At 40.9% G+C, this 22,021-nt stretch overlaps 1 protein-coding gene across 1 annotated transcript in view; it reads left to right on the forward strand.

The window, feature by feature from the left end:
• Positions 1-22,015, forward strand: part of LOC124048725 (5-hydroxytryptamine receptor 4-like) — a 63,260-nt gene extending 41,245 nt beyond the window's left edge. Inside the window, exon 7 of the mRNA XM_046369770.1 lies at positions 20,805-22,015. Coding sequence (XP_046225726.1) covers positions 20,805-20,862 — 58 coding nt within the window. The 3' untranslated portion in view covers positions 20,863-22,015. The remainder of the gene's footprint in view (positions 1-20,804) is intronic.
• The last annotated feature ends 6 nt before the right edge of the window (positions 22,016-22,021 follow it).

The raw sequence follows: 22,021 nt of genomic DNA on the forward strand, positions 1-22,021 counted from the left end.
TTTTGCTGGTAACGTAACGATTTACAGATACCGTTTTTTTTGTAATCCGTTACTCCCCAACCATTTGTATATTTGGTATTTTAGGTATTTTATTAGGATCCCCATTAGCTGTTCCAAAAGCAGCAGCTACTCTTCCTGGGGTCCACACAAAACATGAAACATAATACAGAATATCAATAGAAAAGAACAGCTCAAGGACAGAACTACATACATTTGTTTTAAAGGCATACGCAGCTTACATATCAAGCATACACACAAACTATCTAGGTCAAATAGGGGAGAGGCATTGTGCTGTGAGGTGTTGCTTTATCTGTTTTTTGAAACCAGGTTTGTTTATCTGAGCAATATGAGATGGAACAGAGTTCCATGCAACAATGGCTCTATATAATATTGTACCCTTTCTTGAATATGTTCCGGATTTGGGGACTGTGTAAAGACCCCTGGTGGCATGTCTTGTGGGGTAAGTGTGTGTGCCAGATCTGTGTGTAAGTTGACTATGCAAACAATGAGAATTTCAACACATTCATGTTTTTATAAAAATAAGAAGAATCCAGTCAGTCTCTCCTCAACTCTTAGCCAAGAGAGTCTGGCATGCATAGTATTTATAACAGCCCTCTGATTACAATTAAGAGCAAACCGTGCCGCTCTGTTCTGGGCCAGCTGCAGCTTAACTACGTCTTTCCTTGCAGCACTGGACCAAGTGACTGGACAATAATCAAGATTAGATACAACTAGAACTTGCAGAAACTTGCTTTTTGGAGTGTGGTGTCTAAAAAGCAGACCATCTCTTTATTACGGACAGAACTCTGCCCTTCTTTACAACCATTGAATCTTTATGTTTTGATCATGACAGTTTACAATCTAAGGTAAGTAAGTAATTTAGTCTCCTCAGCTTAACTGATTCAACTGAGGTCTAGAATTTAGGGAATGATTTGTACCAAATACAATGCTCTTAGTTTTGTAGATGTTCAGGACCAGTTTATTAATGGCCACCCATTCCATAAAAAATAGAGTTTCAGTGACTTCATTAGCTGTGTTACTGGTGAGTATATGTTTGAATCATCAGCATACATGGACACACATGCTTTGTTTAATGCCACTGGCAGGTCATTGGTAAAAATAGAAAAGAGTGGAGGGCCTAGAGAGCTGCCCTGCGGTACACCACACTTTACATGTTTGACATTAGAGAAGCTTTCATTAAAGAAAACCCTTTGAGTTCTATTAGATAGATAGCTCTGAATCCACACTAAAAAAGCCATAACATATCATGTATGTTTTTTCAACAACAGGTTATGGTCAACAACAGGTCATGGTCAATAGTATCAAAGTCCGCTTTTACCACTCTTGGGTAGCGAAATTACTTTGGCTTCCCTCCAGGCCTGAGGACAAAGACTTTCCTCTAGGCTCAGATTAAAGATATGACAGATAGGAGGGGCTATAGAGTCAGCTACCATCCACAGTAGCTTTCCATCTAAGTTGTCAATCCCATGAGGTTTGTCATTATTGACCGATAAGAATTATTTATCCCACACTCTCCCACACTAACTTTACAGAATTCAAACCTGCAATGCATTTCTTTCATTATTAGTTTTTTAATGCATTTCAATTCCTCATCAATTCATAGGGGCGGCAGCGTAGCCTAGTGGTTAGAGCATTGGACTAGTGACCGGAAGGTTGCAAGTTCACACCCCCGAGCTGACAAGGTAAAAAACTGTCGTTCTGCCCCTGAACAGGCAGTTAACCCACTGTTCCCAGGCTGTCATTGAAATTAAGAATGTGTTATTAACTGACTTGCCTGGTTAAATAAAGGTAAAATAAAGAAATAGAGCCTGAACAGTTAGGTTTTTTTTTAGGTGCATGTTTATCAATAATAAGTGCAGCATCTGGATGCTCCTCATTAATCACATCAGACCAACAAATATTTTGAACATCATCCACATAAGAGTCACAGCAAAATCTTTTGTATGATCACTTATACACTATTATAGGCCCAGCTGTTGGAACTTAGGCTTTCCTGGATATAGCCACTATATTGTGATCACTGCATCCAATAGGTACGGATACAGCTTTAGAACAAAGTTCTACAGCATTAGTAAAAATGTGATCGATACATGTGGATGATCTTGTTCCGGTATGTTTGTAAACACCCTGGTAGGCTTATTAATAACCTGAACCAGATTACAGGCACCGGATACAGTAAGAAGCCTTCTCTTGAAAGGACAACTTGATGAAACCCAGTCAATATTCAGGTCCCCAAGAAAGTAGACCTCTCTGTTTACATCACATACTCTATCAAGGATTTCACACATATTGTTTAGAAACTGACTGTTAGCACTTGGTGGCTGATAGCAACACCCCTAAAGAAAAGGCTTCAGATGTGCCAAGTGAACCTGCATCCACAACACTTCAATAACACTTGACATAAGATCTTCTCTAAGAATTACAGGGATATGGCTCTGAACATATACCACAACACCTCCCCCAAGTATTTCTGTCTCTTCTATAGATGTTATATCCGTGTATTGCTACTTCTGTATCATCAAAATGAGTCTCAGAAATGGCTGAAATATGAATGTTATCTGATGTTATCAAGTTGTTGATTTCATGAACCTTATTTCTAAGGATACATATATTAATATGTTCAGCCCTTTCCTGGGTAGCTTATCAGAGATAGACATAATACTGAAAAGAGCATACAAAGCAAGATACAAAAATATACATTCAGCAGTACATTAATCAACTGGTGTGTCTGCGGTGTGTGTGTGCGTGCGTGCGTGCGTGCTGCGGGGTTGAAACTACGAACCCATAGGCTTGGCTCTCTCATCCCCTCCAGGCTTCTGGGAGGGAGGGTGGACAATGAGCCTGTCATAGCGGATGTAAGCAATGTCCCCACGTGCTCTGGCAGCTTTCATGGCTGGGATCAGTTCTTTCCTCTTCTGGCGCACAGCTTCAGGATAGTTGAGGAAGATATACATTCCCCTCAAGTTCTTGGCTCTTTCAGGAACAGCTACCTTGTCCTTGAACCTCAGGAATTTTACCACTATTGGCCTGGGCCTGTCACCTGGGCTGGGGGTGGGTTTTCCAATCCTGTGTGTGCACGCCAATCTTCCTGTGGTCCATCTTCAGTTTTTCAGAGATCATTTCCCTCACTTTGTCCTCAGACTCCGTCCAAGTCTCATGTGGAGATTCTGCAATTCCGTCCACAACCATGTTGTTCCATCTGATTTATCCATCATTTTTATCATGGATTCACATACATAACTGATATCCTCTCTCAATGACTTACAGATTGCTGTCATTTTGCTGTTCTCCTGTTTCAACTCATTGAGCTGACCCTGGGAGAACTGCAAACTGTTCTTCGGGTCCTGGATCTCTCTGGTCAGGTTGTCCATTCTTTTATTAGTTGAATCTACCAGTATTTGGACAAAACACTTTAATAAGCTATTTCCTTGTTGTTGTAACAACTGCTTGTAGAACTATTTTTGTTTGTTAAAAGATCCTTCACGTTTGATAGAGAGACACCATTGTCCTCAACGGTACACCTGCCGGCTTTGGTCTTTGTCATGGTAGCTAGCAACGTAGGTTAGTCTGTTACTCCTCGCAGTTTGAGACAGGGCAAGTCACAGGGAAGATTTAAAACAACAAACATCAAGGATCTAGACAGCCACAAACCAGGGACAATCCGCAGTCCCAGGCATAATGGCTAACCGCGTCTCTGGCTGTGTTCAAGCCCTCAAGAAAACCCTGCTAGCTTGATATGCAGCTAGCTAGCAGCTAGGTTAGCTGCAAGCCCAAAAAGCTCCTCAGACCCGTCCTTGGTTGGCAGGATCACTGGACAGAAGCTACCAGTCTCAGCAACTGATGCCAACTGTGTCGCGGGATCCAAATTAAAAAGTTAGCTAGCTACTAAGAACTTTTTTCATTGATTGTGTTGTAAGGTTTGAGTCACTCTGATAGCATAAGAATGGCATAAGCCATGGGAAATTAGCTTTAAAATGTGTAGAATTGCAGGAAATTAGCTCTAAAACGGTTTTCTTTTCTCTCAGCCCATGATAAAATGTGTAGTATTGCAGAAAACTAACTTTAAAACTGTACATATTTTTCTCCGGCCCATGAACATATTTAAGGAAATTAGCTTTAAAAAAGCAACATTTTGTCTCTGCAGCCAAGACTGTGCAATTGGCCACACCCACTATCACTACAGTATCACTACCAATCCTTGGGGAAACACTGGGTTTAATATTCTTCACCTCAAACAGACCTGGACTCTTTTTGATTCTCTCACTGACACAGCCGTACTGTAGCCTACATTGGGCCATGATGCTTCTTTTGTCACAATTAGCTTTTCCCATGAACATTGCAGTCATGAACTGATACAAAGATAATGATCACCGTCCTCTGTGTTGTGCGTCTTCATTGTGGCAAAGGGTAGGCCTAACAGAATAGAAGATATGTTCAATGTAATCACTACACCATTTGGCACACTACTATTAACCTTCCTTCCAAGTAGACAGACAGAAGGGTTGAGGCATTTCAAGAAGCTCACTAAAGAAGCAGGCTAAGTGCTACATAGATTTGACCTTTGGTACATTGCAGGTGTTTAGCTGTGTGCACTGTGTGTATATCTGCAGATGTTAACTGTATGGATCTGGAACCCAGTCGTTGTAGCACCCTAAAATGTCAACTAACAGCCTCCGTGGTTTAGAGAGAGTGATGTTTTAAAAAGTATAAAACTCTGTTGTGTGTGACAAAGCAAAGTCTATACATTGCAATTTGTATGCGTGGGGAAAGCCTGCAAATGTCTACAATGTTTAATGAAATGTACATGTTGATAGCGCTGTGAAGGTCTGGTTCGGTGGACACCCTTTGGGCTTCTGTTGTCTAGTGTAGAAGGTGTTCTGTAGAGACTGGTGTGTTGCAGTCTATTGTATATTGTACCCTCATGCTGCCAATTTTAATCACCAACAGTTGTACTTTGCTGACCTGAATGCCTAAATACAATTCTTTGTATGGAAGTGAAATTAGGTTGCATGAAGAGGGTAAGTTACCTTCTGGAATCACATTGACATGTTCTATTATTCCTACTCTGACTTGACTACATGACTGTACATGGGAAACTCTGTCTCCACTTGTTTCTATGTATGAGGAGAATCAGGAGATGAAAGGTATTATTTATGTTCTGGCTTGATCAGGGATATTGGGTGTTAGAACCTGTGAGTGTGAGATCAAAAGTAAATATACAACCCCCCCCCCATAGTATTACGGCCCTTGCAGTCAACTGCACTGTTAGTAGTGAGATCAATATTTTTGATATACATACCACTAGAATTCATCAAATCCTATTTTTTTCTAAAATCACAGAGCATTTTGTTATGCTGATTACAATAGTGGATTGAGTGAGGCTGTCTTGAACAATTTGTCTCCCAATTATCAGCCTTCCTATCAGTGTTTATCACCATGGTGACTTACCAAGAAAATACCCATTTGTGTGCCGATATCACCTGCTACAGTGATCCATTTCCTAGAAGGATATCTCCATATTTGGTCAAACTTGGGTAAAGTTGTGTCTATGAAGCACCAAATCAACTCATCTCAGGTTGATGGCCAGCCCTCTTCTCCAGCTTGCAGGACTAATTTGATTACAATAAATGTCTGCTCAGTGACATGGTCCCATGTATTTTCAGAATGATACTCACAACCAAAGAAGTTGTTTTCCATTATGTTTGTTTGTATAGTAACAGCAAAACAACTGGTACATCATCTCATGTGTATCGTCTGATGTCAGTGTCTAACCACGGTGGTGATACTGCCAGATCTGTCCAAAATGATCATGTTGATTAGTCTTTCCCATCCCAGTTCAAGACAGGCGTTTGGCAGGATCTGCATTTGGAGGATTTTGCTTACAAGCAAATTGCCAGTATAAATATGCACTGTTCCATTAACACTGAGTAATACTGACGAACAGTACGGAGTGGCAATGTGAGTGGATTATTGAAGTATGTGAACACTTGATTTGGTCAGTCCGCGGTAATGTCTGGAGAGTCGGTGATCTTCAGTACAGACCTTTTGATTGTTCAGATACTGTATCACCTCTTGGTTTTGATTAAGTTGGAATGAAGTTCATTGAAGGTTTATTTACGTTTAATTGGCCTTGATATGAGCTTTCCATATCAGCATGTTTGCTTTGACAGATGTTGATAGAGCGTTGATAATTGATTTAAGTCCAGCTCTCCTCCGCATTGTGCAGCAACACAATTAACTCTGGACAAACATTCCATATAACAAAGATCAAATGCATTCCATAAATGATACACCTTCACATCAACACTCATAATTCATTCTTAATGAAATTGTAAACAAAGTTTGCAAAGTTTCCTACTTTGTACTCAGATAATAACAGCTGCGACTAGGAACTTGTTTTTACAAGCAACATTTATTCATTGATGTAACATGACCGTTTTTTTTTTCACGGCCTGAGTGGGCCCCTGTACCATTTGACAAATCAAAATCAAAATGTATTGGTTGTGTACAACTTTTAGCAGATGTTATAACCAGTGCAGCTAAGTGCTTATGCTACTAGCTCCTAACAATTGAGTTAAATGTCAAACAAGTACACAAATAATACAAAAAATGATCTAGAAATGTCAAAAATTAATCCAATGAACAATCCAAATAGCAGTGTAACAGTAATCCATATGTATATATATGTATATACAACAGATTAATTTACACCAGTTATACTAAGAATGATATGTATAGTAGTAGATATATTAGAGTAAGCTATGTCAAGAATCCAGTATATAAATAAATATGCATTGTGTATAAACAGTGTACCTAAAATGCATTGTACAGTAGTAGAAATATTAGAATGAGCTACAGTGCCAGTCAAAAGTTTGGACACACCTACGCATTACAGGGTTTGTCTAGATTTTTACTATTTTCTACATTGTAGAATAATAGTGAAGAGATGAAAACTATGAAATAGCACATATGGAATCATGCAGTAACCAAAAAAAGTGTTAAACAAATCAAAATATATTTTATATTTGAGATTCTTCAAAGTAGCCACCCTTTTCCTTGATGACAGCTTTGCACACTCTTGGCAGTCTCTCAACCAGCTTCATCACCTGGAATGCATTTCAATGAACAGGTGTGCCATGTTGAAAGTTAATTTGTGGAAGCCCTATTTGGTAAAAGACCAAGTCCATATTATGGCAAGAACAGCTGAAATAACAAAAATAAATGACAGTCCATCATTACTATAAGACATGAAAGTCAGTCAATACGGAACATTTCAAGAAAAAAACATCTAACATCAATCTAACATCTATGATGAAACTGGCTCTCATGAGGACCGCCAAAGGAAAGGAAGACCCAGAGTTACCTCTGCTGCAGAGGATAAGTTCATTAGACTTTCCAACCTCAGAAATTGCAGACCAAATAAATGCTTCACTAAGTTCAAGTAACAGACACATCTCAACATCAAATGTTCAGAGGAGACTGCTGCTGCCACACCCTGATCTGTTTCACCTGTCCTTGTGCTTGTCTCCACCCCCTCCAGGTGTCGCTTGTTTTCCCTGGTGTATTTATCCCTGTGTTTCCTTGTTTGTCAAGTCAACCAGCAATTTTGTTTCTCAGCTCCCGCTTTCCCAGTCTCATTTCTCTGCCTCCTAGTTTTGACCCTTGCCTGTCCTGACTGAGCCTGCCTGACCACTCTGCCTGCCCCTGACCTCGAGCCTGCCTATCACCTGGTACTGTTTGGACTCGGACCTAGTTACAGAAGCCCTACCTGTCCTGACCTCAAGCCTGCCTATCTCCTGGTACTGTTTGGACTCTGACCTGGTTTATTAACTCTCGCCTGTACACCGACCTGTCTTTTGCCTACCCCCTTTTGTCATAATACATTTCAGAGCTCAATCATCTGCCTCCTGTGTCTGCATTTGGGTCTCGCCTTGTGCCCTTATAACTGCGTGAATCAGGCCTTCATGGTCGAATTGCTGCAAAGAAACCACTGCTAAAGGACACCAATAATAAGAAGAGACTTGCTTGGGCCAAGAAACACGAGCAATGGACATTGTGTCTTTGTGACACGCAGAGTAGGTGAACGGATGATCTCCGCATGTGTGGTTCCCACCATGAAGCATGGAGGAGGAGTTGTGATGGTGTGGGGGTGATTTGCTGGTGACACTGTCAGTGATTTATTTAGAATTCAAGGCACACTTTACCAATATTCTGCAGCGATATGCCATCATTCTGCAGCGATATGCCATCCCATCTGGTTGGGACTATCATTTGTTTTTCAACAGGACAATGACCCAAAACACACCTCCATATGTGGGAACTCCTTCAAGACCGTTTGAAAAGCATTCCAGGTGAAGATGGTTGTGAGAATGCCTTTGAGTGTGCAAGCTGTCATCAAGGCAAAGGGTGGCTACTTTGAAGAATCTAAAATATAACATATAATTGGATTTGTTTACACTTATTTGGTTACTACATGATTCCATATGTGTTACTTCATAGTGTTCATAGTAAAAATAAAGAAAAACCTTTGAATGAGAAAGTGTGTCAAAACTTTTGACTGGTACTGTATGTTGAGAATACAGTATTTAAATACACAGTACAAAACCCCCATGGCAAAATGGATGAAATTGCAGGAAATGACCTTCCATACCAGAGTACAAAATATACATATACAGTGCCTTCAGAAAATATTCACATCCCTTTACTTTTCCCACATATTGTTGTGTAACAGCTTGAATTTAAAATGTATTACATTTAGATGTTGTGTCACTAATCTACACACAAGGCCCTATAATGTCAAAGTGGAATTTTGTTTGTAGAAAATGTTTGAGTCAATAAGAATTAAACCTCTTTGATTTGACAAGCCTAAATAAATTCAGGAGTAAAAATGTGCTTAACAAATCACATACGTTGAATGGACTCATTCTGTGTTCAATAATAGTGGTGAATATGATTTATGAATGACTACCTCATTATCTGTAAGGTCCCTCAATTGAGTAGTGAATTGCACGCACAGATTCAACCACAAAGGTTCAATGCCTCACAAAGAAGGGCACCTATTTGTAGATGCTTGAATATCCCTTTAAACATGATGAAGTTATTAATTAGGCTTTGGATGGTGAATCAATACTCCCAGTCACTACAAAGATACAGACATCCTTCTAACTCAGTTGCCATGACGCCAATGGTGACTTGAAAACATTTACAGAGTGTAATGGCTGTGATAGGAGAACACTGAGGATGGATCAACAACATTGTAGTTACTCCACAATACTAAATGAATTGACAGAGTGAAGATCCTGAATTCAAAGTGTTATGTTTGGGGTAAATCCAATACAACACATTACTTAGTACCACTCTACATATTTTCCAGCATAGTGGTGGCTGGGTAAAAAATAAATAGAATGGAGCTACTGTAAGCACAGGCAAAATCATAGAGGAAAAGCCAGTTCAGTAGCTTTCCACCAGACACTGGGTGATGAATGTACCTTTTCGCAGGACAATAACTTAAAACACAAGGCCAAATCTACACTGGAGTTGCTTACCAAGAAGACAGTGAATGTTCCTGAGTGGGCGAATTACAGTTTTGACTTAAATCTGCTTGAAAATCTATGTCAAGACATCAAAATGGTTGTCTCACAATGATCAACAACCAATTTGACAGAGCTTGAAGCAAATATTGTACAATCCAGATGTGCAAAGCTCTTAGAGACTTACCGTGAAAGACTCATAGCTGTAATCACTGTCACAGGTGATTCTAACATGTAACAACTCAGGGGTGTAAATACATATGTAAATTGGATATTTTACATTTTTGTCATTTAGCAGATGCACTCATGCAGAGCAACTTACAAGAGCAATTACGGTTAAGTGCCTTGCTCAAAGGCAGATCGACAGATTTATGTAATAGATTCAATAATAGATCCAGATTAGGTTTAGTGAGTGATTTGTTCTAAAAATTGTGCTTTTCATTTTTCAAATATTTAGCATCAGCCAATTGCTTGTTACCCATTCTAAAACTGATTGGAGCGATATGTCGAGGGCGTCAGCTATTTATTTACTGTTGCCACCGACATGTATACTGTTGAGTTGTTGAGCGTACATGGACACACAGGCTTTATTCAAGGTCAGTGGAAGGTCATTAGTAAACACAGACAACAATAATGGTCCAAGCTGGCTGCTCTGTGGTACACCACACTCAACCAAATTTGCATTAGAGAGGCTTCCATTAAAGAAAACCCTATTGGATAGATAACTGTCCATCCATGATAAGGCAGAAAATGTTAATCCATAACACGTAATTATTTTCAGCAATATGTTATGATCAATGATATGAAAGGTTGCACTGAAGTTTAACAAAACAGCTCTCAAAATCTTATTATTATCAATTTCTTTCAGCCAATCATCAGTTTTTTGTGTCAGTGCCGCACATGTTGAGTGCCCTTCCTTATAAGCATGCTGGAAGTATGTTGTTAATTTGTTTTCTGTATATAATTGTCAATACATTTTCAAAAATGCAAAGTGTAGTATTCATGTGTAATTTATCTGCATGTTTTGAAACTTGAGTAATTTGTATTAACATTTTTCACATATAACAGATATTTTGTGTTACTTCATTTTACCAGACCTGGTTGATGCTTGATGCTTGATGCTTCCTAGATCCCTTCAGTGAGCTAAGCTGTGGTGATTTGGCTACCTGCTGAGATACAGTGCCTTCAGAAAGTATTCATACCACTTGACTTATTCCACATTTAGTTGTGTTACAGCTTGAATTCAAAATGTATTAAATAGATTTTTTAAAACATTTTTGCAAATGATTGAACATGAAGTACATAAATATCTAATTTACATAAGTATTCACACCCCTGAGTGAATAGTTTGTAGTAGCACCTTTGGCAGTGAGTACAGCTGTGAGCATTCCACACCTAGATTGTGCAACATTTGCCCATTTATTATTTTCAAAATTCTTCAAGCTCTGTAAAATTGATTGTTGATCATTGCTAGACAACCATTTTCAGGTTTTGCCATAGATTTTCAAGCAGATTTAACTCGACCACTCAGGAACATTCACTGTCTTCTTGGTAAGTAACTCCAGTGTAGATTTGGCCTGCACTATTACTTTAGTGCCTTGTTGCAAACAGGATGCATGTTTTGGAATATTTTTATTCTGTACAGGCTTCCTTCTTTTCACTCTGTCAATTAGGTTAGTATTGTAGAGTAACTACAATGTTGTTGATCCATCCTCAGTTTTCTCCTATCACAGCCATTAAACTCTGTAACTGTTTAAAGTCACCATTGGCCTCATGGTGAAATCCCTGAGCGGATTCCTTCCTCTCTGGAAACTGAGTTAGGAAGGACGCCTGTATCTTTGTAGTGACTGGGTGTATTGATTCACCATCCAAAGCGTATTGCTTCACCATCCCTCAACTGAGGGACCTTACAGATAATTGTATGTGGGGGACAGAGATGAGGTAGTCATTCAAAAATCATGTTAAACACTATTATGTCACTCAGAGGGAGTTCATGCAACTTATTATGTGGCTTGTTCAGCAACTTTTTACTCGTGAACTTATTTAGGCTTGCCGTAACAAAGGGGTTGAATACTTGTTAACTCAAGATGTTTCATTTTCATATTTTATTAATTTGTACATATTTTGAAAAACATGATTCCACTTTTACATTATGGGTGTATTGTGTGTAGGCCAGTGACAAAAATCTCTATTTAATCCATTTCAAATTCAGGCTGTAAATGTGGAAAAAGTAAAGCGGTGTGAATACTCTTTGAAGGGACTGTAGCAAGGCTCCTCCAATAGCAGGGTCCATTTCCCCTCTCTCTCACACAGTCCCTCTCACTCCTGTCCTGCTCTGACCATACTGATGGTCATCTGGTTATGATCAAGATTTTGAGTTTAGAACCACATTTTTGGAAAATGTAACAGTGTGTCTCAGCCTCAATCCAATAAACCCAATACAAATTGAAACAAGTAACATCCACATACCAGGGATCAGCATCGTATAATGGAGAATGGAGAACTAAATCAAATAAAATCAAGTTTTATTAGTCACATGTGCCGACTACAACAGGTGTAGACCTTACGGTGAAATGCTTACTTACGAGCCCCTAACCAACAGTGCAGTTTCAAAAATGACGGATAAGAATAAGAGATAAAAATAACAAGTAATTAAAGAGCAGCAGTAAAAAATAACATTCACAGGGGGGTGCCGAGTTAGTTGAGGTAGTATGTACATGTAGGTAGAGTTATTAAAGTGACTATGCATAGATGAGTCAATGTGCGGGGGCACCAGTTAGTTGAGGTAGTATGTACATGTAGGTAGAGTTATTAAAGTGACTATGCATAGATGAGTCAATGTGCGGGGGCACCAGTTAGTTGAGGTAGTATGTACATATAGGTAGAGTTATTAAAGTGACTATGCATAGATGACCACTGAGAGTGGCAGTGGTGTGGAGAGGGGAGGGGGGGTCAATGCCAATAGTTTGGGTAGCCATTTGACTAGATGTTCAGGGGTCTTATGGCTTGGGGGTAGAAGCTGTTTAGAAGCCTCTTGGACCTAGACTTGGCGCTCTGGTACCGCTTTCCATGTGGTAGCAGAGAGAACAGTCTATGACTAGGGTGGCTGGAGTCTTTGACAATTTTTAGGGCCTTCCTCTGACACCGCCTGGTATAGAGGTCCTGGATGGCAGCAAGCTTAGCCCCAGGGATCTTACTGGGCTGTTCACACTACCCTCTGTAGTGCCTTGCGGTCGGAGGCTGAGCAGTTGCCATACCAGACAGTGATGCTCTCGATGGTGCAGCTGTATAACTTTTTGAGGATCTGAGGACCCATGCCAAATCTTGTCAGTCTCCTGAGGGGGAATAGGTTTTGTCGTGCCCGCTTCACAACTGTCTTGGTGTGGTTGGATCATGTTAGTTTGTTGGTGATGTGAACATCAAGCAACTTGAAGCTCTCAACCTGCTCCCCTGCAGCCCCGTCGATGAGAATGGGGGCGTGCTCGGTCCTATTTTTCCTGTAGTCCACAATCATCTCCTTTGTCTTGATCACATTGAGGGAGAGGTTGTTCTGGAACCACACGGCCAGGTCTCTGACCTCCATCGTATAGGCTGTCTCGCCGTTGTTGGTGATCAGGCCTACCACTGTTGTATCATCGGCAAATGTAATGATGGTGTTGGAGTCGTGCCTGGCCATGCAGTCATGAGTGAACAGGGAGTACAGGAGGGGGCTGAGCATGGACCCCTGAGGGGCCCCTGTGTTAAGGATCAGCGTGGCGGATGTGTTGTTACCTACCCTTACCACCTGGGGGTGGCCCGTCAGGAAGTCCAGGATCCAGTTGCAGAGGGAGGTGTTTAGTCCTAAGGTCCTTAGCTTAGTGATGAGCTTTGAGGGCACTATGGTGTTGAACGCTGAGCTGTAGTCAATGAATAGCCTTCTCACATAGGTGTTCCTTTTGTCCAGGTGGGAAACGGCAGTGTGGAGTGCAGTAGAGATTGCATCATCTGTGAATCTGTTGGGGCGGTATGCAAACTGGAGTGGGTCTAGGGTTTCTGGGATGATGGTGTTGATGTGAGCCATGACCAGCCTTTCAACAGACGTGAGTGCTACGGGTCGGTAGTAATTTAGGCAGGTTACCTTAGTGTTCTTGGGCACAGGCACTATGGTGGTCTGCTTGAAACATGTTGGTATTACAGACTCGGACAGGCAGAGGTTGAAATGTCAGTGAAGACACTTGCTAGTTGGTCAGCGCATGCTCGCAGTGCACGTCCTGGTAATCCGTCTGGCCCTGCGACCTTGTGAATGTTGACCTGTCTAAAGGTCTTACTCACATCTGCTGTGGAGAGCGTGATCACACAGTCTTCCGGTACAGCTGGTGCTCTCATGCATGTTTCAATGTTATTTGCCTCGAAGCGAGCATAGAAGTAGTTTAGCTCATCTGGTAGGCTCATATCACTGGGCAGCTCTCGGCTGTGCTTCCCTTTGTAGTCTGTAATGGTTTGCAAGCCCTGCCACATCCTATGAGCGTCAGATCCAGTGTAGTACGACTCGATCTTAGTCCTGTATTGATGCTTTGCCTGATTTGCCTGATTGAGGGTTCGTCAGAGGGCATAGCGAGATTTCGCTCCTTGAAAGTGGCAGCTCTAGCCTTTAGCTCAGTGCGGATACTGCCTGTAATCCATGGCTTCTGGTTGGGGTATATACGTATGGTCACTGTGAGGACGACGTCATCGATGCACTTATTGATAAAGCCGATGACAGATGTGGTCTACTCCTCAATGCCATTGGAGGAATCCCGGAACATATTCCAGTCTGTGCTATCAAAACAGTCCTGTAGCTTCATCTGACAACTTTTTTTTATTGATCTAGTCACTGGTGCTTCCTGCTTTAATTTTAGCTTGTAAGCAGGAATCAGGAGGATAGAATTATGGTCAGATTTGCCAAAAGGAGGCTGAGGGAGAGCTTTGTATGCATCTCCGTGTGTGGAGTATAGGTGGTCCAGAGTTCTTTTCCCTCTGGTTGCACATTTAACAAGCTGATAGAAATTTGTTAAAATTGATTTAAGTTTCCCTGCATTAATGTTGCCGGCTACTAGGAGTGACGCCTCTGGGTGAGCGTTTTCTTGTTTGCTTATGGTGGAATACAGCTCATTCAATGCTATCTTAGTGCCAACCTCTGACTGATGTGGTATGTAAACAGCTACGAAGAATACAGATGAGAATTCTCTCAGTAGGTAGGGTGGTCTACAGCTTATCATGAGATACTCAACCTCAGGCGAGCAATAGCTCGAGACTTCCTTAGATATAGTGCACCAGCTGTTATTTACAAAAATACATAATCTGTCGCCCCTTGTCTTACGAGACGCCGCTGTTCTATCCTGCCGGTACATCGTATAACCAGCCAGCTGTATGTTGATATTGTCATCATTCAGCCACGACTCCGTGAAGTATAAGATGTTACAGTTTTTAATGTCCTGTTGGCAGTTGAATCTTCCCCGTAACTAATATATTTTATTGTTCAAAGATTGCACGTTTGCTTGCAGAATTGAGGGAAGTGGGGGTTTATTCGATTGCCTTCGAATTCTCAGAAGGCGGCCCGCTCTCTGGCCTCTCTTTCTCCGTCTCATCTTCACTCAGATCACGGTTGTCGTGGCCTGTTCCCAAGGAAGCCGTATATCCTTCGCCTCGGGCTCATCAGAGTCGTGAAAGAAGAATAAGGATTCTGCTAGTCTGTGGTGAGTAATCGCAGTCCTGATATCTCTAAGTTATTTTCGGTCATAAGAGACGGTAGCAGCAACATTATGCACAAAATCAGTTAAAAAAATATTGAAAAACAACGCAGATAAACAAACAAAAAAATACAATCGGTTGGGGGCACATAAACATACCTACTGTACCGGTGGCATTATACCTGGAAAAATGTCTGGTGATTGGAAAGTTGGTATATGAATTTCCTTTGGGGTACCTGGGCTCCCGAGTGGTGCAGCGGTCTAAAGGGACTGCATCTCAGTCACTACAGTCACCCTGGTTCAAATCCAGGCTGTATCACAACTGGCTGTGATTGGGAGTCCCATAGGGCGGCACACAATTGGTCCAGGTTTGGCTGGTGTAGGCGGTCATTGTAAATAAGAATTTGTTCTTAACTAACTTGCATAGTTAAATAAAGGTAAAAAAGAAAAACATGTTTTGTTCTGTTATTTTTTGGTCTGGGAATAAACAGTTGTTAAATGTACCATGGCTCTACATTTGTACAACTATTGCCTGCTGCTATTCCCTGACAAGTTACACCAGAGATGGGCTTCAGTTTTACTACATTTGAAACTATCTGGGACTTTGGGATTTGATAGAGTTTAAAAAATGCAATTTTATTTGTTTTTAGAGGCAGAACAAATCCTTCATAGCATGGTTTGGTAGTAAGACATTCAGCATACTCAAGTACCCCATGGACTCATGCCAGGTTCTGTTTTCTGACCCCTGTGAAATAAGGTTGAAGTGGTTTGTATCATATACTGTAGCTCAATTTCAACATTCTTTGATGTCATGTCAGAAGAAAAACATATTATTATTATTAAGCCAATCAACATGTGATCTCCATGGCTCCTCATGTCTGCCTAGTAGGTGTCTCAGGTCCAGTGTTTGGGTTTGATTTCCACCCAGAGTCCTCCAGGATTCAGAGTTTATACTTTAAGACTGATCACATTATATGTTGGCAAGAACAACCATATGGACCAGCGCCTGAGGAATCAAGATGAAATTAAACAGCAAACTAGTCAATAAAACCTTCCCAAGGACATGTTCAAATGGTCTTCGTTGACGTAGACCTCATGTGTATCAGATTTAAGCTTCAGGTTTAATCCACGTCACAGACATGTTGAAGATCCCAGTTCTCAAAAACGTAAGAAGCTTCTTAAGAAGAAAAAATAAGAATTTCATAACAAAGTTATGTATGTGCAATTCCTCAACAATATCTTAAGATTGAATAATTTTCTTACAAACTTCTCAAATATGTTCTTACGAATCGTCTTAGGATGTTTGTTGCTAGTCAACCGATTTATCTAGCTTTCTAGCTAGCAATGGCAATCATGTTAGCATATTTCCTACAGAGATTATTGTTCTAAAACATGTTCTTGGGTTTAAAGAAATCAACACTGAAACTTTCAGATGAACTTTGTGAGTGAATTAAACATGTTCAATTGCTTTCATGAGCTTATTCTCTCACTGCCCTTCGTTTACGAAAAGGGTTAAGCTATCTTGGAATTAAGAACAAATTCCAAAACTTTATTTTCAAGAATCATATTTCTTTTTAAATGTTTGCTTTCAGGAGAAACACAAGACATAGCACAAGTACATTTCCAAGAACGTTTTGGAAGAATACCAACTTTGCTTAATTTTCTTCAGAAGTCTATAGTTAGGGGGAAAATTGCAGTTAAGAAGACATTTCTTCTTAAGAAGGTTTTATGAATCTGGGCCCTGGACTGTACCTGAAATACTGTTCCCACAATCTTCTCTAATGTTGCTATAATCACAACAGAGTTCTACAGTATGTGGAGGACATGTGTGAAGTTTGATCATGCTATGATGGATATTATGGATATTTCTCCATCTCCATGATATGGCTGATAGTGAAGGTTGAATCATAGTCAGAGCAACATTCTGTTGCTTAGCAGTGGAACGGGTGGGGTAGTGTCATTGACAGTTGGCACCCTTAACTGATAAAATCAATATGTCTTACAATAAATAAATACACATTATTTTGAAAGAATATATGTGAAATAATTTGCATATAGGAAGGGTCCAGGAAATCTGGTCACAATGCAGACACAATGGATGGAATACATGTTTTTGTTTGTTTGCTTTTTGTTGAATTTTACCCCTTTTTCGTGGTATCCAATTGTTAGTAGCTACTATCTTGTCTCATCGCTACAACTCCCGTACGGGCTCGGGAGAGACGAAGGTTGAAAGTCACGTGTCCTCCGATACACAACCCAACCAAGCCGCACTGCTTCTTAACACAGCACGCATCCAACCCGGAAGCCAGCCGCACCAATGTGTCGGAGGAAACACTGTGTACCTGGCAACCTTGGCCCAGCCCGCCACAGGAGTCGCTGGTGCGCGATGAGACAAGGATATCCCTACCGGCCAAACCCTCCCTAACCCGGACGACGATAGGCCAAATGTGCGTCGCCCCACGGACCTCCCGGTCTCGGCCGGTTACGACAGAGCCTGGGCGCGAACCCAGAGTCTCTGGTGGCAAAGCTGGCGCTGCAGTACAGCGCCCTTAACCACTGCGCTACCCGGGAGGCCCTCAGAGACATTTTAAGATTATATGTAGACACATTTCCAGAAATGTGGATACAATCAGAATGTAGACAAGATCAGGACAAAGGACCCATGTTAGCACCAGGTATAAACAGGCTTAAGTTACATTCAAAGACAAGGAAGTCACTGTGAATTTAACCACACATATTGCACACTGAGTATACCAAACATTAGGAACACCTTCCTAACATTGAGTTTCACACCCCCCTTTGCCCTCAGAACAGCCTCAATTCGTTGGGGCATGGACTCTAAGAGGTGTCAAAAGAGTTCCTCATTGGAAAGAGGGACAACCTAGTCAGTTGTTCAACTGAATGCCTTAAACTGAAATGTGTCTTCTGCATTTAACCCAACCCTCTGAATCAGAGAGGTGCGGGAGGCTGCCTTAACCGACATCTTCAGCGCCCAGGGAACAGTGGGTTAACTGCCTTGCTCAGAGGCAGGGCGACATATTTTTACCTTCTCAGCTCGGGATTTGATCAGGGAACGCCAAGCTACCTGCCGCCCCAAGTTCACTACACATTCTCTTTCGAGGACTTGTATACCGTTTAGGTCAAATTGGACATGTATTGCATGGTATTTAGTTATGGTGCTTCTTTTGACATGTTTATGTTGAGTCTATGACCAAGTGCGGGTTTATTTTGGCACATGTTCTTTCCATACTGTACATGCTGGAGGTTTCCCAGTTATCAAAAATGTGGACACCCCCTTTTGTTCTCAAGAGTTTGCACTACAATCAAAGATATCAGTCTGATCTACTGCTTAGTGTGATAGGGTGAAACACCAATGTCTTTCAATTATATGAAATACAATTCAGAGGTTACGAGGGGGACCATAGAACCCATTTTGGTCAAACGTGAGAATGTCCATTATGGAGAGCTAAATCATAACTGTCTGTTGGTGAAAGGAACCATACAAGTGTGCTGCTCTAGAAATGTATAATTGGCATTCAAATTGTCTCAATATACGCCTTAACGCAGACACTTTTATCCAAAGCGACCTACATGTGCAGGATCTTAATTTGATCACTCTGTTGCGGGATAACATTCCAGCAATGGGAATTGTATTTGGGGTTTAAAAAGGCTTCTGAAGTTTGTAATTTCCACTTCGAAATTTCAGACTTGATTTCCACTTACCATTTTTTAAATAAAACCCGACAAAAATGTTAATTATATTCAAAATTTCCAATTACATCAGGATTATTTTCCTGCTGTAGCAAACAGGCTAAAATGAAGATCCTACATATATATATAACATTTTGTGTGTATAGGTGGCCCCAGGAATCAAACCCACTATCCTGGCATAACTGTCTGATTCCATGCATGCAGCTCTCAGGTTTGAGCTGGCTCCAGAAGGCATAATAACATAAATCATCTAGAAACAACATTGAACATGTCTTGTATGTTTTGTGTGTTCCTGTGTGGCTCAGTTGGTAGAGCATGGCACTTGCAATGCCAGGGTTTTGTTCAATTACCAAAAATTAAAAGCATGAAAACGTATGCACTCACTACTGTAAGTCTATCTGAAACATAATTGCAGTGGACAAGTCCAATGACATAGGTACAGAATCATTCTGCTACTGTGTCTTATTGTGATTGCCTTCATTCCATTTAAGTGTATATAATAGGTATTTTTATACTGACAATATATACCACCATAGAGAAGGCACAGTAGCATTATACAGGTATGTTGCTATGTAAATTTTAAAAATACTCTCGAACTTTGGCAACTAATAAGTACTTTTTTAAACCTCAATTAGCCACAAAATCCCAAGTTTGAAAGCCATTGTTTGTTTTTTTGGAAGCTGTGTGGTGGCATTCCCCCCCCCCCCCCCCACATGGGCCAGCCCCCCTAGAAATTAAAGTTTCAGCCAATGAGCTTCAGCCCGTCGCGAGAGAGAGCAATGACGAGGTGCACAAATCTGCACATTCGTGGCATAGTACGCCTTTTGGCTCGTGAGTAAGACTTTCAGAACTACAACAAATGAGTCATTACAGTGGCATTATTACAGCTTTAATGGCATATCAGCAGTGTAAATATGACAAACAATTACAATATTGTTTATGGACAATTCATAAGCCATTTGTCATTCTTGCTTGCAAACATACATCAGTGTAGGAGTGATAACACGGTCCCAAGTTTGATGGACGTTCACGTGACAAACTTGATTGGTGACATTTTCATGTCAAGTTGATCATGACAATTACCTCCCATACTGTACGGGCTAAGCCAGGTGGCATCTGACATTGTTTGCCTGAGTATGATAAAAAAAAGTACTTACAGAGCTCTACTTGGACAGTAAAGGGTCTCCTGAGAGAACAGAGTGCATTTGGAGGTGGAGGAACATTGCTGTTTGTTTTGTTCCCCCTCAGGTTTCTCATCGAGGGCTTTGGTGGTCTGATAATGAGGACAACCGACATTTGGCCTCCTGAGACTGGCTTCAGTAGACTCCCTGGAACTCAGACAGGGCAGCAGTAAAACCTAGCAGCACTAGTCCTACTTATTTTTCACTTCTTATGAGCCTTATTGCTGCCTGGGGGGCTCAGTCATAACTCAGCTAACCCTACATGTGATTAAACCACCTAAGACATGATCTATCCAATATTCCAAATATGACGTGTTTTCTCACTGGCTAAGAGGGGTATTTTTGATTAGTAATTAAGAAACCATGTCTTGAGGCATGAAATATGTGTCAATTATTATGTTAGTATACATGGTTGCGTAACACTATCTGGTATCTGCCCTGCCTGCTAGAAGCCAACTACAGTGCACTTTTCTATACAAACAGAACAGTATTATAACTCATGAGAAACAGCACTTGTTTTCAAATTACCTACACCTACATTAGTCGTGTTTTTCCCGATTCACCTTTCCACAGGATATCGTTAGTATTTCACTTTGACCCCCATCAGCTTATAAACGATAACTAACAGCATTCTTTTCATTTCCTCCTTCTAGATTATCCTTCCTTCCCAACCGAAGCCACAGTGAACAGCAGAAAGATTTTATCCAATGAGGTAGGATCTCAAGACTCCATGGGTGGACTATAGCCCAGAGAAATAATGGTGTTAACCTGCTTGTCTCACACAAGCGAAATACAGTAGATATTCATGGGGACGTATGGTCACGACATTGAGATTCTGAGCTGAAGGACTTGAGAGGACTGCAGTCTGATTATCGAATTAGCAGATCAAGGTTTATGGAATTTGATGCAAAAAAAAACACTGTCCAGTCGAGCCCCCCCCCCCCCCAAGTGAAGACAATGAAGATACAGGAAGAGATCAAATGCTAGTGTGCCTGTGGAATGACTCAGCATTGTGCCAAGATTGTTTGTGATTGATGTCCTAAGAGTCCCTATGAAGTTAAACGCTATTGTACATGTAATCAGTTGGCCAAGCAGTTTTGTGGACTGGGGTCTCTCCCATTCCTGCTAGTGACCTGTGTTTTAAGGACAACTATGTTTAAATATGTCAATCAACTTATTACATTATCTTTTGACAAATATTTCATGTATATATATATATGTATGTTTTGCATAGTTGGGATGTACCAAATGTAACTATCATGTAATTTGGCAACTAAAAATGTGCTTCTGAATGTCTAAACAAATTCTTTCCCACTGGATCAGGGTATTATTCAAACTCGTTGCAGTCACTTTAATCTAGCCGTAGATTTGTAATCATGCAGCCTAGACAACGTGACGGGCTTCAATGGAGACAGTTGAATAGCAAACAGCTTTAATTGTGTAATACTGTGTTGCCTTGAAAGCATTTAACCGTTCTTGACCATCATGCCATTGTTTGAGTGAGGCAATTATACAGCCAAAAATCCTCTTCTCCATGTTCATAAATGACTAACTTGATTATCCATGACAATTACATGGTTTCTACAATCCCACTCGTCGGTCAACGGTAAAGGAGTGTTTTGGCTCAAGGTCAATGAAACAATCCGGGATTGATGGAGCAGAAGAGGAATGTCATTCATTCTCTATAACCATTCAAGTTTACAGGGTCTGGATCAATCTTAGGACTTTGGCTCTAAACCAACATTCCCTATTATGAATAAAGCCAAACTCTCCCATGCCATTTCATGTGTAGATAAAAGTTCAAACACTGCCATGTAGCTCGGTTGATAGCGCATGGTGCTTGCAATGCCAAGGTTGTGGAGTTCAAATC

Source organism: Oncorhynchus gorbuscha, linkage group LG11 (genome assembly GCF_021184085.1).
Source record: "Oncorhynchus gorbuscha isolate QuinsamMale2020 ecotype Even-year linkage group LG11, OgorEven_v1.0, whole genome shotgun sequence".
Lineage (NCBI taxonomy): Eukaryota > Metazoa > Chordata > Actinopteri > Salmoniformes > Salmonidae > Oncorhynchus > Oncorhynchus gorbuscha.